The sequence below is a fragment of the Odontomachus brunneus genome, unplaced genomic scaffold (genome assembly GCF_010583005.1).
Source record: "Odontomachus brunneus isolate Ranch 3 - 2012 unplaced genomic scaffold, Obru_v1 Obru_scaffold_018, whole genome shotgun sequence".
Taxonomy (NCBI): Eukaryota; Metazoa; Arthropoda; class Insecta; order Hymenoptera; family Formicidae; genus Odontomachus; species Odontomachus brunneus.
The window spans coordinates 1318890-1336667 of NW_022639468.1; the positions used below are offsets into that span (position 1 = coordinate 1318890).

General features: G+C 39.7%; 1 protein-coding gene across 1 annotated transcript; it reads right to left on the reverse strand.

The window, feature by feature from the left end:
* Positions 1-58: 58 nt before the first annotated feature.
* Positions 59-16730, reverse strand: LOC116841781 (ATP-binding cassette sub-family G member 4-like). The gene is made up of 11 exons (XM_032810133.1): positions 16570-16730; positions 9617-9849; positions 7845-7962; positions 7511-7700; positions 7203-7410; positions 6941-7117; positions 6043-6407; positions 5623-5791; positions 5443-5543; positions 5203-5358; positions 59-4561 (listed from the first exon to the last, which is right to left on the reverse strand). The coding sequence occupies exons 1-11, from the start codon at positions 16728-16730 to the stop codon at positions 4217-4219; spliced, it is 2223 nt and encodes a 740-aa protein (XP_032666024.1). The 3' UTR covers positions 59-4216.
* Between the last annotated feature and the right edge of the window lie 1048 nt (positions 16731-17778).

The window sequence follows — 17778 nt, forward strand, 5'->3', positions numbered from 1 at the left end:
CAATTTGGAACGTGAGGCGTACCGGTGAGAGTTAATTTCACACAAGGAACATGATTCGCCCATTGATACAATCGTTTATTCATTTGTGCTTTAGTACAAACGTGACGTCCCTCGCTAAAACCAAGATACGAAGTATTATTTATTTAACGTCGGTTCTCTCCAAGGGTCGGCGATGATTACTCCCGTCACGCGAAAATGTGGTTTCGCGTGGCTCGCGCAAATCGACACGCCGATTCCGTCGTCATCGTCGTCTTCTTGGGAAAAGAAAAAAAGATGTTTCCCCGCGTCTGATTTTTCGTACATTCTCTCTCTCTTTCGCGCGCACTCAATCATACACGAACACATTCTTCCTGTCATATAAAATTACAGTACGTTGAAAAAGGTATTTTGGTATATGCGATACGTGGTCTGACGTTGTACATTGTACATCCACGGGTGTGTGTATGCGTATGTGTGTGTAGACATGTGGTGGTATAATAATCCACTAAAAGCGGCGAGTCACGCGTATGAGTTTTTTGTTTCTTCTTCTTTTTTTTCCTCTATATGTTGCGCACATACACAAACACACACGCACACATGTCTCGCGTTTAGCGCTCCCCGCGATTGATCGTCGCGATTGTTGGAGTAAAAAGTTCGCGTGCTCGTCGGTAACGTTCGCGAAGTGTTGAACACAATGCGCACGTATTATCCTTCACGGTACGATCGGCTCGCCGATTATCCCGATCCTCTTGTTCTTTGCTCGTTGATCTCTCGCGAATACGACATGTGCAGCATGAACTCGACGGCATTGTACGAACTTGAGGCTGGATAAGCGCAAAATTATATAGCATTCGCGCGACCGAGATTAGCCACTAATTGTCGGAGAAATCTTCGCTGGCGGCATGACGCGCGTTCAGATCTCGGCTGTATCGATGAGAATGCAATTGACAGAGAGAGAGAGAGAGAGAGAGAGAGAGAGAGAGAGAGAGATGAAGAGAAAAAAATAGACATTGATGAGTATTTTGTCCTTTCTACATGAAAATTATGCGCTTTCTCCGGGACAAGATTGTGGGAGCAACCTGCCGAGACCTGAGCGCGTAACAATTGTGTGGCTAACGATATATCACGCATATAAAACTGTTACTAAGACAACGGACGAATGACCGTGTCTCAATAAAATTTTCAGTCGCGGCGAGCAAGAACCTGTTCTCCTGCAAGTCTCGCAATCGCACTAATGTATGCATCCTCTTTTCATTTGGTTAAAATTTCAAATCACGGCGTTCTATATAACAACACAGCAAGTTAATTAACGGATACGTTTTCTTGGTGCGGTGTATGGATTATTACCGATTAATCTGTCTATCCGCCGATTGATCGCAATACACAGAAATCGAGTTTATTAGTATAATAGTATACGAAAAAAAGACGCATAATAATTTAGAGCAGTACACCTGCGTAGTCGAATTGTTCCCACTCCAGGCTGTATCGATAACTGTACCATTGCTTAGACTAGTAATAAGTGCAAGTATAAATAATGAATAACTATAAGATAACTCCAAAAATATGCAAATTTATTTATACTACCCCAAAAGTTAATACAAATATATCCTTTCCCAGTCTACGTCTTTTTTTCTGCAACATTAGAATCGTATAACGCGAAAAGCGATAGCACAAGTCCTGTTGTAAAAGGGTACTCGCTGTCGAGTCCCAACGCTGAAAAATAAAGCCTTTAAAGGCATTAAGTACCCCTTATACCAAACGAAATTTAAAAAATCGAAAGAAACAAAACTAGATATATTCGCTTGATGTCATAATTAAACCGAGTGCATGCATTTTCACAAATTTCTCCCCGGTTATCCGTTAAGATGTAACTAAAAATTTTGTCCTCCTAAATTTACTGAACCGCCAAGTGACATAAGAGAAAATATCGGCCAAGATAATAACAGATAGCAATAGCATCGATAGTTTCGCATTATTGACACAAAAATACCATCCCGATAAAAACTCAACGTATCAACACTAAGTACTTAACTGATCTTAAATACTATTAACATACAATTAACTTATAGTAACGATAAGATAAGTAAACGGTTATGTAAAAATAATATCAAAAAAGTGTAAATACTGCTTTCTTATCACTTATACACGGATAACGATCATAATTGATAACACATTCAACCAAAAATTCTCATCCCCATTATCCTAAGAAAAAGAATATATAATTGTAACGGAGAGTATTGCGGGTTAGTGACAAGTGAAATAATGTACTGTGTGGGATTGTAAGCTTCGTAACGTTCGCCATAAACCCTACTACCTTTCCGTCCATTATTCACTCGTCGACGAAGATAAAAAACTGGGACAATATTGTTAGTTATTACATATTTACACTTATCGCTCATATGCAGAGCAGAAAAGATATAATTGATATTCTTCAATCCACCCGCTTCGAAAGTAAACGTGATGCGTCCTGCACTGCTAATGAAACTAACGCGCAGTATATAAATTGCCGTTTCCTATAATCTTATATTTGTTTCGTTGATTGTATCCGTCCCGATTAAGAATATTTGCAACGAGTTTTGTCTGTATCTGTGTACGTGCGTGTGTGGGTGTGTGTGTGTATGTGTGTTGTGTGTGTGTGTCGATATTGCGTACAAAATAAACTCGAAATGTCTGCGAGACACTTTTAATCGCTGTCTTTCCGTCAGTCCCTGGATAAACGAATTCGTAGAATGTAATCGTGCATAGGCCGCAAAAAAGCAATCGCATTGTTATAAAAAATCGAATACGAGTTAATTGCATTCATTAACACACAGGCGCACACTGTCTGTCTCCTCTCATTTTATACAGCTATACAATTCTCCCGCCGTTCGAATAATTATATATATGTATTTGTATACTATGGTAAGTATAACAATATTTAGCACTCGCACTTAGAAGCAACGCTCAGACAGCTAGTGATTGGTCAAGTGTGAGCTTTTTATACACAGTAAACCCTTCATTCCTTCTTGCCTTAATTATCGCGTAGCTATTAGGTAAACCGTCCATGAAATTACGATATGAAGTAAGATCGATCGTGTGATTATGTGAGACGCGTATCTATCGTATCGTATTAATACGAAAACGCTACTCGCGGACAAGCGTGCTTTCGGTTTTTGCAATTGTTTCTGTTTTGTATACCCGACGTTATTGTGCGATCATGAATACGCGGTACATTTACCTTTGAGTGATCCGTCGAAGTTGAAGTGAACATAGCGAGCTATGTATAAGATGAAGAATAATAAAAGACTCGTTTTAACGATCTGTGTACTCTACTTGTCTACCTGTAGAAACCACTATTTCCGTCGCGCTCGCGTTTAAACGCGCTCGTTGGAGGGACACGAGTCTTGAATGGGCCTAAAGCTCCTGGCGAGTTCGTAGTAATTGGCTATAAACGTTCGCGATTTTCACTCAGTACGGTTAAAACCTGACATATTCCGCCGTCGTCACGGCCTACTATTGTTTAATGCACGATTGAGAGTAGCCTAACTTCCTGCTGCCTGTACTATTTTTATTGAAACGACCTAGGCGACCTAAGATTATGATTCGTCTTTAGGATTATCGGATCCCTTCGGGTTGTTGCGGTGACCCACGATAGCTTCTTACATTACTCGGGCTAATGAAGTACGTTAAAATGCCAACGGCATTTTGCCAACGGCAGAGATCATTCGGTTTGGTACCGGTGTAAGCTGTATAATCCCTACGATTAATAATAATCAAGCACCCTTCCAAGCATTAACCGCTACACCAGTAGAATTAATAAAAAAACATTATATCCCCTAATAGAGAGAGAAAGAGAGGCGGACAGAAAATAAAGTACCTCGCGTTGTCTAAGGACTTAAAACACGTATCAAAGTTCGCGCGTTAAACGATTGGTTTAATCGAAAACGACTTACGGTGTTCCCTCATATTCGTATGATCTCTCTTTCTCTTTCTCTCTTTCTCTCTTTCTCTCTCTTCGCAAATGTTTTCCTTGCTGGTGTTATCGATACGACGACTTCCATGGTAATGTCGATCCTGAGAGATCTTTAATTCACGACCGTCCTCCGTTTGTCTCACTGCCGTTTGAACAGACTGCGTTTGTGTGAAAGCGTAATCTTGGATGATACAGTCCACGTCACAGTCTCGGTTCAAGTACGGTCTTGTAGCGACCGTGACGTGATCGCGATTATTGTCTGTCCTAGACTACTGCTACGAGAATTTAACGAAGGGACCGCAGCTTGAGTCTCAGCACGAAGTAAACAACCACTCGGAGAACGAGCAGAAAGCCGACCAGAGCGACGACGTCTACCCAATAGACCGCGTTCTGCATGGACATCTGTTCGAGGAACTTCGTTGGACTCTTGTAGTGGCAGTAGGACTCGGAACACTTCAGTTTCGCTCGATTGTAGCCGTACACGGAGATCATGGCACCCTCGAAACCGTATCTCACGTAGCTCACGTACGAGAGAAACTTCAAGTATCGCGGAACAGCGTCGAAATTGATGAAGAAACCGGAGAACAGGACAATCGGCACCGACATTACCGGCCCGATGAATACTCCCGTCTGAAAACGATATTGACAAAATGAATTCGAAAGTGGGTCGAAGGAAAGATTAAAAAGAAACGCGTTAATATCATGCATTTTTCTTGCGATCGTACTGCTTTTATACAGTTATATTCCGAGGTTGTACCGTAGATTTCAAGATTATGTTTACGCGAATTGTATTATCTACGTGACGTATGCACGGTCTCGTTTCACGCAGACAATGTAAACTATGTAGAAAATTGTAAATTATATTAAAATATACAAAAAAAAGAGTAATTTAATCGTGAGACAATCGTACCTGTTTTTGCTACTAATTATAAATGTAATGTTTCAAAAAAATAAATTACATGAAATTTTCATTTCATTATGTAACAGATTGATGAATTTAACACCGAAGGTAAAAATCTAATTAGGGAATTCTGTGAGCCCTAATTTGTTCAAAAAACAGCGTTTACAAATTTACATGAAAATTCTAAAAATTTAATATAGATCACATGTTAAATAAAGACATACGTTTTTTAAATGACATCTAGAGATTATTCATTGTCTACATATGTAGATGACATCTCGTACATAGTTTACGTTTTGTCTACGCATAGAATATCATAATTTACGCGTAAACGTCCAACCCCAATACATTCCATGTATCGTAACGTTACCTCCACGCTCATCGCTGCTCCTATCAGCAGACCGATAGATTGCGCGACTAACGATGTCAGGATGCAGATATTTAGGTACATAAGAAAACGCTCCGTTTCCAGCGGCTGCGACGTAATGAAGTACACAATCATCACGTACGCTATGGAATATACAATCTGCAAAAATTCAGTATCGTGTGTCATGAATCGACGTGTTACGATATGTTAATTGGGCACAGTAAGCTGAAATTTTATACTCACTTGAAATGGCAAGTCCGCCAGCGTTCTCGCAAGATAAAAAGCTTTCACTGAATACCAATAATTCAAATGCTCTCTCACAAACACGGACATTTCCATCGGAACTGCAACAAGAGCGACAAGATGACAATATAATGAACCTCGCGGTGGCGTGTCGCGCTGATGCAACTGCGTGCTACGTACATGTTAATATGGTAGGCATCATAGCGGTGAACATGAGAAACATCACTGTGAAGAAGACGCATCCGGCATTGCTGGTGACCTCCGAGGCCTCGTTACCGATGTCGTAATAAATCGCGCCGATCAGCAAGCCGACGATTATATGCGAGATCAATCTCACTCTCGTCAGCGTCTGTTGAAAAGGGAAAATCGGTACAATGAAAAGCAAGTATCCTAAGGTAGATTCGCCGGTCTCTCGACGTATAAAAACTGTATAATATATTGCTTTCTTCTTTTCGCAATAAAAGCTGCGTTACCTTCATTCGATGCAACGTAATTACTTTTTTTCACGATATTAAATGCTCGGTTCTTCAATCAAGAGCCGTAATTACCAGACTAATCGATGGAGAAGCGAGCTTCGTGCTCGAGTAACATCGCGCTTACCATATCTCGTATTTGCGACAGGAAGGTCCTCTTTAGCAGTATCCAGAACTGCATCCAACCGTTCGTCGGAAAGCCAACCTTCTGCTCTATGCTCTCTGCACTGTCCAACAATGACGTTGTGCAAGACACCGGCATGTTGATCATCGCTGCGCCTGCCGGTGCCTTCGCAACGCCATTCGGTATCAAGGTTGTGCCCTCTGATTTCGTCTGCTCCTGCGGCGATTCCTTGGCGATGTCATTGGAGACCGTCTGCGCCGCGGCGATCGCCGCCTGATGATGCTGATAATTATTGCACTTGCCATTGTTCACGGCCATCACGAGCTTGTGAACACATTCGCCGTGCTCCCCGCAGGCGACTTCCATCACTGAACCGATAAAATTTTCGTTAACGTCGAGTGAACTTACACGATAAAACTACGGACGATATTGTCAACACTTTGCAAATTTGAAAAGTGCAACCGTTTACGAAGAGAATATTGTAATAAAAATCACGTTAAAACTATATCTCATTTTACATTTTTGTAAAGCCGATTTATACTGACATTGTCAGCAAAAATTACGGTGGAAAGTAATTTTTTTAATATAATATAAAGGACACATTCAAATAATTACAACAATTTTGTAGTAAGAAGTCAAACGTACATGACATTTTTAAACAAATATATAATAATTTCGGTTATGATTTTTCTATGATCAGGAACAAAAAGTTGGGTTGTAATTTTTACTACAATATTTCTTCCATGCACAAAGGCAATTCAAAATTGTACTTGGCAATACTATCTTATCGTTTTGCGATATTAAATCTATGCGAATTTCTACTAACGATTCTCTCGAGATGCAACTTATAATAATGATTGAAATTTGACTAATTAAGATAAGCAAAACACGAAATACTTGCCATAGTCCGCTGGATTATGATAACTCGGGCAATCGAGACCCATTGATGACAAGAAGGGCACCAAACCACCGACGTTGCCTTTATATATACACTGGCCTTCGGCAAGTAGGTAAAGATGATCGAACATTTCGAACAGACGGGCGCTCGGTTGATGAATCGTGCATATGATCGTCCTCCCTATAAAAAGTTTCAACGTGTCCGATAACGTTCCCTTCTGTCACGCAAACACGAGATGATCGCAGAATATTGACGAGAATTTTACCTCCTCTGCTTAGGGACTTGAGCAAACTGAGACATTGGAAACAGGAAGAGCTATCCAAGCCGGAAGTTGGCTCGTCGAAGAACATAACCGGAGGATTATTGACGAGCTCCAACGCTATCGACAGCCTCTTCCTTTGTCCTCCACTGAGATTCTGAGTTTGCGTGTTGCTGGCTTCGCGTAGGCCGAGAGTTTCGATTATCTCTTCGATCTGCAAACGATTACACACGACTATCAAGAACCGACTAAATTTGAATGATCGTTCTTTTACGATCATGCAGACAAAGGAAGAGAAATTCTGCTGATCATACCACTACTTTCTTGGCAGTCGCGCTTATGTCCTTTCCTAACTTCAGGTTCGCCGAGACAGTCATCGCCTCGTCAACGGTCAAGTGTGGCAGCAATCGGTCGTCCTGCATGATGTAGCAAGACATCTTTCGAAATCTTCTTAAGTTTCTGTCCTTTCCGTTTATTAACACTGATCCGCTCAGGTGGGATGTTCTGGAAAATACGATAAAAATTGCTGAAATCTCTCACCGATAATATTTCGCTGCGTTATCAGCGCGACTTAATTACCTCTACTGTAAAGACTAGTCGCTTACTCCTAACCGATCGTAAATTTTCTGTGCGAATGCTATTACTTACTTGTAACCTGCTAAAACGTTCATCAGGGTGCTCTTTCCGGCGCCGGATGGTCCCATGATGGCCGTTAATTCTCCAGATCGGAATTTCCCGTTTACACATTTTAGGATAGTTTTATATCCTGCAATGCAATGGAAAGAAATAATAAAGAGAAATTGTAGTAAATCATTTTATCTCAAATCTCGCTTGTATTTATGCGATGCGCATTGCCATAGATTTGCTTTTCCCTTTTTTAATAGAAGTCTTAGAGATTAAATGTCTTTAAAGATATTTTCAAATATATACGACTTCGTTGTTATTATTACTGTTATTTCATATGTACGGGAGTGTTTCTTCACAGAAAAAAAAGATTTACTAATATATGGACAAATAAAAATATTAACTGCAGGAGTAAATTTTAATATATATATTAGCAAATCTTTTAGTTATCACAACTAAATAACTTTGCTATGAAACTAAGAAAATTTGCTCCTGCAGTTAATATTTTTAGTTGTCCATATATTAACAAATCTTTTTTTTCCGTGTTATTATTATATATTGAGACAAGAAGAAAAAGATAACAATTAATTCTAGAGAACAAATTGAATATTACACATCAGTGAAAATAAAAGGAAAAATTATCGTTCGCTAAAAAGATTGATTAACTTGTTCCTGATTGTAATACGCAACGTATCAGAAAGATTAATTGTACAGAGTGTTGTACTTACATCAGTATGATGTGTTGCCTATGCGTTTCGCTGACAGCCGCCGTAGTTGTGCGCAGTCTCAATAGGCCTTGGCTGAATGCTCACTTGCGCGCTTTCTTCTCTATGAAGTTTATGTTCCAAGTGAGCGTTCTTCCCCAAGGTCTACTGAAACCGCGCACCTGCCAACGAAACGCACAAGCAACCCATCGTATTGACAACCTGTAAATGCAACACCCTGTATCAGTATCTATATTAATTAATATTCTCAGCCGATTGATGGCTAAGAAACTGTACTCGTACAATGTTCTATGTGGAGTAATACGGAAGAGATAATGCCTCCTTAAGTTACAACCCAGAATGTTAAACTCATCGCCGCAGACCTAACGAGCACGAAAATGAACGAGCAGCGTGATGGTTAGCGTATTAGTAGCATAAGTCAGTATATTCAATTTTGGCATAGTTGATTGCCAAAATGTTCACTGTGAGATCTTGCCAAAACCGTGACATTCGGACTAGATCGCCATACAGGGTTTCGCACGGATTATACATCCCTCGAGCGGACAAAACCTCTGGCTGACCTCTTTATCGCGGGTGCAGCTGCACCGCAAGCAGTGCATCTGCGCTCAAACGGGAGCTGCCCGTGCATTCCTATCGATTTTTTCGGTCAGGTCGTTCACACACGTTGATAGACGAAAAGCCTACCGGATAGGCTCCTGCATATTTGATTCGCCCCTTCGACTCGATCACTCGAACATCGCGAATTATCCGCATCGTCCGAGCGAACATGTCGGGCGAGTAATGCAGGCACGAAGACACGCCGAGAGAGTGGAACTCGAATTCATGGGTAACTCATCTTGTCTCGTTTGAAACGTGAAACCTTGATTCTTACAAGTAGAATAACACTCGGACTAACTCTTGCGCGTCGAGAACTCTATTTCAACACTTCTTTTACTATTTCTTCTTTTTTTTTCTTTTGACCGATGAATAAAGAGCATTACAGTCCGAGCAGCGTGCAACGCGCGAAAACGAGAAACGAGACTTTCTCCCAGGAATTGAACGTGCAATTGGCACTTTCAATCCGAAACTCACCCCTCTTCCTGCCTTCGGACACGCTGTAGGCCAGGTTCTTGAACTCCACGTCGACCGGTGGCCTCTTCGGGAGATGCGTCAGCGATACCGCCGGCCTTTTGTTACCCTGTCCGGGACTAGCACCGCTGTGGTTCGGCACTTTTCTGGCCAGGACCCCACCGGTACATACCGCCGCTGCTGCACCGTTCGACGTAGTGCCGTTGCAACTGCAATGGAGATTGTTCTGCGAACCGCTGCAACAACAAAATGTTCTCATTTTTCTCTCTGTTCTATTAATTTCGTTAATTGAATTTCAATAACAGCGCTTCTGATGTTACTTTCTCGTTCGTTCGACATTTTATCAATCATAGGAATTCTGCGAAAAACGACGAGCTTTTACACATTTTCATGCAGCAAGAGACTCCTGAAGTTTGTCGTGTAATCATTGCACGGTAACCTATATTGCTTCGCCGTCGCGGAGAAAAGCGTAAACCTGCACGCATTAAAATTAAATAACCGCGCTCGACCGTTCCCGCCGAATGCAGGCTCGCCGTGCAGGACACACGCGAACCGCAAGCTTACGAATGCATCTGTTTGAAGTTGATAAGGTTTTTGTGACATTCTGCGAAATCGCAGTCCATGAAGTGGGACACGTGATCGAAATATCAAATATCAAACGCAAGAGAGATCCGTCCGCGTATTCATCGTATTTCAGTGAAATTTACATTTAAAACGCACGCGATTCCAACAATTAATTCTTCAGCATTGAGTCGTAATTGATCATGCCTTCGGACGCCATTGAATGTTCGGTGAACGCGAGATTGCATAGGACATTGAACATTCAGTTCATGGTTGCTTTCAGATTCGAAGAACAATGATATGCGGACCGCGCGTGGCCGCTCCCATCGCGATGGATCTTAATGACAGTTTTTCCGACTTTTCATAACTTGTCGATGCATTCGTCAGGGAGAATGTATCTCCGACACGCACACGCGAAACGCAATATCGAAGTTATTCGTACGACGAATGCCGGAAACGACACATTAAGACTACGCTAGAGTTCTTTACTGTGCACAGCTATGTGGTATCGTTGCATCGCGATTTCACGTACGTGCCGTTACCCGTCGTGAAGACGTAGTTTTTCCGTAATTTCTGCCGCGGTTATAGTTGTGAAAGTTCACTATTCCTCGACATTAAAGGCCAATACAAATGCGGGCGCGTAAAACTGACATTGTTTCTGACATTTTGCGCAACCACGTAATCAGCTATCATAGGTAAACTCGACAGACTTGTAGCTATTGAGGGGATACGGCACGAATAATATCTCTGTGGCCAATTTTCTTTACATTAGAATGATTTTTTACGTTAGAAGTTCGGCTCTTTACCGAGCCTGCTTATCGCGTATTTCTTGGGCTTTTCTTCGTACTCATTTCATCAGGAACAGATCTCGCGGTCATTTTTATTACAAAGCGTTCCGCTCACCGTCGAGCTCACTCAAGAAACTTTCGAGGAACGTAATAAAAGTGGTAAGTTAAATTTGAATCCATGGTGAGTATATTTCGAGGAAAATACGACGGATATATCGGTATGGTTTTGCGAGAATCATCGAGCGATTTGCGCTGAGCCAGCGCTATTAAAGTGAAAATAACTAACTTGTTTGTGTCCGTTGAGTAATCAGGAGAACGGTTTCTAGCGCGAAAAAATTTGGCGACTGAGCGAAGCCCGTTAAACTCTCCAGCAAATTGCCAACGATACGTACATTTCACTTTCGAGAGATCTATGTAGAAGTAAACACCACCGGTAATCAAAACTTTGCCGACTTTGAAATCGAACTAAAGTATTGATGTAAATCTAAATATACGATCATTCTTTTAAATATTATTTAATCGTAAATTAATATTAATATCTGACTAGTTCAATATTTTTACAGAATAAAAATTTTGCAGTGCAGCGTTAATAACTTCGTTATTTAATTATCTTCGTGCGCCGAACGTGGGCGGACTATATGTGTTGAGCAAACACCTAGTTTCACGAGACACGAGTTTCCCTATTTCCGATAGCACGGCAGATAAGCCAGACGAATAGACAATCTGACGAAAGCAATAGCGCGTAATTTTTGGCATTTCCGTCGATGATAATATCGGATAATAGAAAGATCGCGTGCAGACTCGCCCAATCGATTCTAATTACGCTTCTCTGTATTTATAGACGACAAATTTTATAACGCCTCGCTTCTTACAAGGTGCATCATGTAAGTCTGCCGTGCTGTCTATTGACTTGTTCATACACGACATTAAGACGCTTTATTGTGGCGCGGCCTATAAAAATTTAAAACACTAAGTTGAGTATCAACTTTCTCGGCGCACGATTGCAACGCATAAATAGTCCAACTCGCGCTATATGAAAACAAAATTTCTCTGCCGCATCTAACTGCACATAGTTTGTTGAAAATATATTTATTGCTATACGGAGAAAAACATTTGCTTATGTTAACGTGAAATTTGATTTTAATAAACGAACTAAAATATACGACTCAAATATGGTTTTAAGGACTAGAAATTTCATTTTCTTCGACCAAAACGCGGTTGTTCCTTCGTTACAATTAAACTGTTTTTCTCTGTATATAACTAAACATTTGTTGCTGTAACTAAAGCTTTTATTACTGTCGCTACTACATCGATTATAAATATTAAGTATATATAACTAAGTAGAACTTTTGTAGATAGACTATTTACAGATTCTACCTGAGTCGAAATTTTGATCCTACTTGTGGTCTCTAAACGTTTTATTTAACGCTTATTTTGATACTCTGAAATCTATATCAATCTCTTTTGATTGAACCTACTAATTTTGCCGAAAGATCCTTTTTAAAAGCTACAGACATTTTGTCGCTGTTATGCGTTTACTGCCACTTAAAAGTAGGACTTAAGTTTCTATGTGTATTAAATATAAACTAATTCTGCAGAATATATAGATGTTGGAAAGTTGATGTCGAAAGTAAGACTAAAATTTCGACTCGGGTTGTTGCTGCAGCTAACTTTCTTGTCCCGTGTACGAAGTTCAAGTACTATCGCGTTTAGTCACTTAGAGGAAGAGAATACTTTATCATGAGAATATTCCATTGTTTCATACTTAACACAAAAAGTGTGGAAAAAGATGTCGTGTATATCTATGCTCCTTCATCTTTCTCAGCGAAGTTAAGACACCGTTCCGAGAGATATTTTGTGTAACTTTGTCGTAATATAGCAAAATATATGGCAATATAGCAAAAGGATGCACGTAGCACGCGAATGCACAATCTCTTCATTCACTCGACTGACTCGAAAAAGCCACAAAGGAGACGCGTCTCTGTCTGGCGACATGTTACGGTCGCATCGTTGCCCTTGACGATGAGTCACGGGGTCGTGGCAAGCCGAAGTAACCGATCCTCTCTCACGATCACGGGCAAGCCTATAGTTTAGAAAATTTCGATTGAATTTATGACAAACTCAAACCGTGTATGCAAGCGCCAGCCTCATGATGTGTGCATACTTGACTCCTCTTGGTATTTCCAAGTTCGAGAAGTGTTTAATCGAATCTTCAACGAAAAGGTCAAAAACCTTGACCGTGATTGTTTATAGGGACCCTGAAACTATTAGTATCGATTGCCATTTGAAGTTCTTCGATATAGAGAGTACATCACAGAACTTGCGCGCGACTTATCTGTAGATTTTTGTTTAATTTATAAAGTCATAGACATAAAGCCATAGACATTTATTCGAACGTCAAACATGCTCGTTACCAACGCAAATCGATTAATTGCGTCGTCGATTCTTCTTCATGAATTTAACGCTATTAAATTAATTTTTCACGAAACATTTGTTTCACTTTCCACGAAACAATTGTTTCTTTTTTTCTGATTATCCTCATATATATGACGATGAAATGATACTTTTGTAAGTTTTTTACATTGAACACCTTTAACGTCAATGGCAGAAAATTCTCTCGCATGAAATGCGATTTAATACACGATAAGTGATTCTTACTTGAAAGTAGTTTTAAAGGTAAATTGTTTTTAGCGGCCATAGATTAAGTTATCTGAAACCCATTTTAAGGACAAACCTTGAGGGAGCTTCTACAACGATCGAAGGTAGAACCTTGAGATCCTTTTTAGACCTTAGTATTTACGGGGTAGGTTTGCGTGTTCAGAGGACTGACCCGAGGGTCGTATTCTCCCTCATTCACAGCTCTCACGAAGCATGTCTAAATTCAGAGCTTACGTCTGAATGAATTGCAATCTGCGTCCTGATGACAGTTGGATCTCGCTCAAGATTACGAAGCGTAGGTCAGTTTGAGAGTGAGAGTTAAATCAACTGTGATGTAATCATTAATCTTGACGAATTTACATCCCATTACTTATTTGATATCAATACATGGAAATAAAACCCAATTTAGGTATCAATTAGTGATCAGAGAGAGCAAGTATCTTTAAATATTGCGGCTTATTAAAAAGCTCATCTTCTCGCACATTAAAACGAACATTATTATTCGTTGTTTTCTGAAATAACATAACGGATTTTGTGTTAGATCGTCATATATACTGTTTGAAAACGCAACGCGATTAATAATATTACAAAGACCCCGTAGCTGTCATGGACAAATGTGCGGTCAATATTAATTTATGTAGGTCCTATTTGTACCCTACATTTCCCCAGACGATCATAAGGTAATACCGTAATGTAATAAATCAATAACGTACACACGTGTCGCAGAATTACTAGACGTTTTCTGAAATAACAATGGATTTTATATTGAATTGTCATACCTCCTGTGTATTTATGTTGGAAACAGTGAGACTAATGATTATTTCCTAATTTAAAAATATTGTAATTTGTATACGCACTGGGTTATGTATGTTTTACCATTATAATTATTTATTTATGCTACTTACGATCGATATGCGTACACGTGTAAGATCGAAAATCGTCAATCTAAAGAGTAGTACACACAATGCCGTGTGATATTGTACATAAGTATGCACGTATATATGTACAAATGTGTGTATCTACGTATGTATGTACAGTACTAGTATTAATTATTGCATCAATAAATTTGAGTACTCACACAAGCGCTTTCAGACATTAAGACAGCTAAACAAACTACAGAACGACTACAGAAGAAGACTCTTCTCACTCACACTTTAATTAATTTGATATTAGTCGGCGATTTTTCAGACAAATTCTACTAAAAACTCGGTCATCTACTGCAATCGTATGAATTTTATTCTTGATTCACTGTAAATTCTTGTTTCTCGGTATTTTCTTAGGAATCTTGCTATTGAATTTAACTCCGGCTGTTATTTCGTGTGTAGAAAACTTTTCTTTAGACAAAGCAACAATAACACTGTTCGTTTTCGGGTTTAATTCAAAAAGCCTATTTTGGAACATATATAAAACGAAAGGATTCGTTGAAGAATAATACGGAGTAAATATTCGCATAACGTAAAAACAGATAATGTATGACAATCACTAACTCTCGTTTTCTGTATGGATATTAATCTAAAGAAATACAAGTGTCAGAACAACAATATTATACTTACATTAAGTAGTTAAAGAGTATCTCTATGAATGAATAATTTTCTAGATGGTATAATAATTAATATTAGTACTGTGTATTTATGTATGTAGGTATAAATATGTGTGTGTATAAGTGTATTCGCCACTTCTTGTTTCACAGGTAATTTTTACACAGATAATTTTTTACACATCGTAAACATGCGTTGTAGAATGCTAATAGATACATTGATGACGGTTTATGTTGAGAGAGAAAGAGAGAAAGAAAGATCCAAGAGCGAATAAAGAATCTAGATTCCCTTTTCCACAATCGAAGATTATCTGCAACGGAGTTCGAGGTAATCCGGAGACTTTTTTTAAACCACTATATATCGCCTAGAGCAACTTGGAAACTTCTGCAGCAACGCATTCGTTTCCTTTCACTTTCATGGACTTGTAGCATCAATAAGCGAATCATAGTTATCAGCCTGACGTAAATATGATTAATCTTAAACAGTTATTTATTAAACAACTCTTTTGATTGTTCAACGCGATCGTAAGCCTTCACGAATTTTTCGTAGACATAATTTGCCTCGTGAGCGAAATAAGTTTTATGCAGTAGTAGAATTTGCATTTCTTTAACGCCTGCAATCTCTCATCCATTCACCGCTTTCTCGCTTTTATCAATCACCTCTTTTTTGTCAAACCAGTGTTCACGCTAGTACTTGAGCCCACGAACATACATTCACCCACGTCCACACACATTAGCATAATCGTATTATAATATCAAATCACCGACGCCGATATAGTCGCGAAGGAAAAGTTTCACGTAACTCCAGTAAGCTCCAGTAAGCGTGATACGTTCACCATATTTGCTTCATTCACCATTGCCTCATTCACCACATTTTCACATTCGCCCTGCATTCTCCTGTAAGCGCTTCAATGCAGCCATCCATAATTCATCGATTTATAATTCAGACGATCTAATACGCGCGTAACATCTAACTAATGCTGCAATTTTAAGCAAATATACGAATAAATTGTCAAATCGTAAAGTCGTAGCTTACGAAAAAAAAAAGAAAATCGAAGATATTTACGAGTTATGATATGCGCATAGAATTGCAGATCTACTCATAAGTTTTTACGACTCTTACGAGAACAAGTTACGAGTTTTACGATTTTGTTTAGAACTGCAGTATAAAGCTTCGACCCAACGGTCGAAGAGATGTTCAGATCGGTTGCTCATGTTTTTCCTTTTCTTTCTCATTTTTTACCGCATTTTGTGTCACTCAATCGTCGCGATCAATTGTTTCTATTCGTTGCAACAAATATTTTTCCTTTTCTTCGATTTATCAAATATCTAATCGTATTTTTAACACAACAAAACGCGAGTTTGGACTTCAAACGAACGAACGATAAGAAATCACAATAAACTCTTCTTACCCATGAACTGCATTGTTGAGATTTTCCAAATGTAAAGAGGGAGGGGGTGATCTGATCGTCACCTGATGACTTCCACCTGGGATAAATTGCACTTGTTCATCGCCGCTATATCTGGATGCTCCGCCACCGGCCAGAGCGAGATTCTTGAGATCAGCCATCATCCAGTGGTGCTGAAAATGTACATTTACTGTGTTAATCTCTTGCTCGGCTAAATGATAAATACGTCGCGCTTGTGGAATAGTAGGGATCTTTGAGGGAAAAGGAAAGATGTTGCTTCATTCGGCAAGTGCAACTTAAGGTCTATATCTCTGCTTTAAAATTATCTGAAACAGAAAAAAGACGGGAGCCACGAGGGCTTCAGCTTAGGGCTGACCAAAACCGTGATGACTTGAAAATTATCGTTCAGACCGTAGAGTCACCACGAAGGCTTCAGTCAAAGGCTGAACGAGGTCGCGAAGAAGGCCTGAGATTGGTCGCAAGGACCGTAAAGCCGCGAAGGCTTTAACCAAAGGTTGATCAAGGCAGCGAGGACCGGAAAGGTACTTTCTTCTTTTTAACATTCCTGAAGAATATTCAAAGAAAGGTCGAAGCGATGAATCCTAGGAAAGAAATAAAGCCCAGAATCTTGTGATAACAACCCAAAACTCCAACGTTGAAATGAACTAGATCGGCAACGAGGTGGGCGAATAAGAAAGAGACGCTAAGTCTCTCAGCGAACGTTCTTATATCCTCCTTGACGATGAAATTTTATTATGAGAGAAGGCTTTTCTCAGAACGCCTAGCGGCGCCCTCGCAAACGGGTGGAGACGCATATATCTAGTTATCAATCGTCACCGCGACCCCACGAGCGACAGGAGCGTGCCTGCGTAATTCTTGGACCGTAAAAAAAATCAGCAACTGCGATTGGCCAATTTGTTTACTGCTTACGTTTTATTGCTTAAGTTTTTCTGTGTGCCACTAGTCTAACAGACACTTGCTCACGCCAGTGGTGATCGTCCTTAGCTTCCTTCTCTATTTTCCAAACAAAGAATGAAGGATGTAAAAATTAGATCGATGAAATTGGATATACAGAAAGGAAATAACAAAACGAGCTTTAATTAATAATTGCTTTTAATGTTCGGTTACATAATTTCACGTATGCCGAAGTCTCTTTTTCTAACATCTATTATCTAATCCTTTTCTCATCGTGTATATAATGCGTCTCGCACC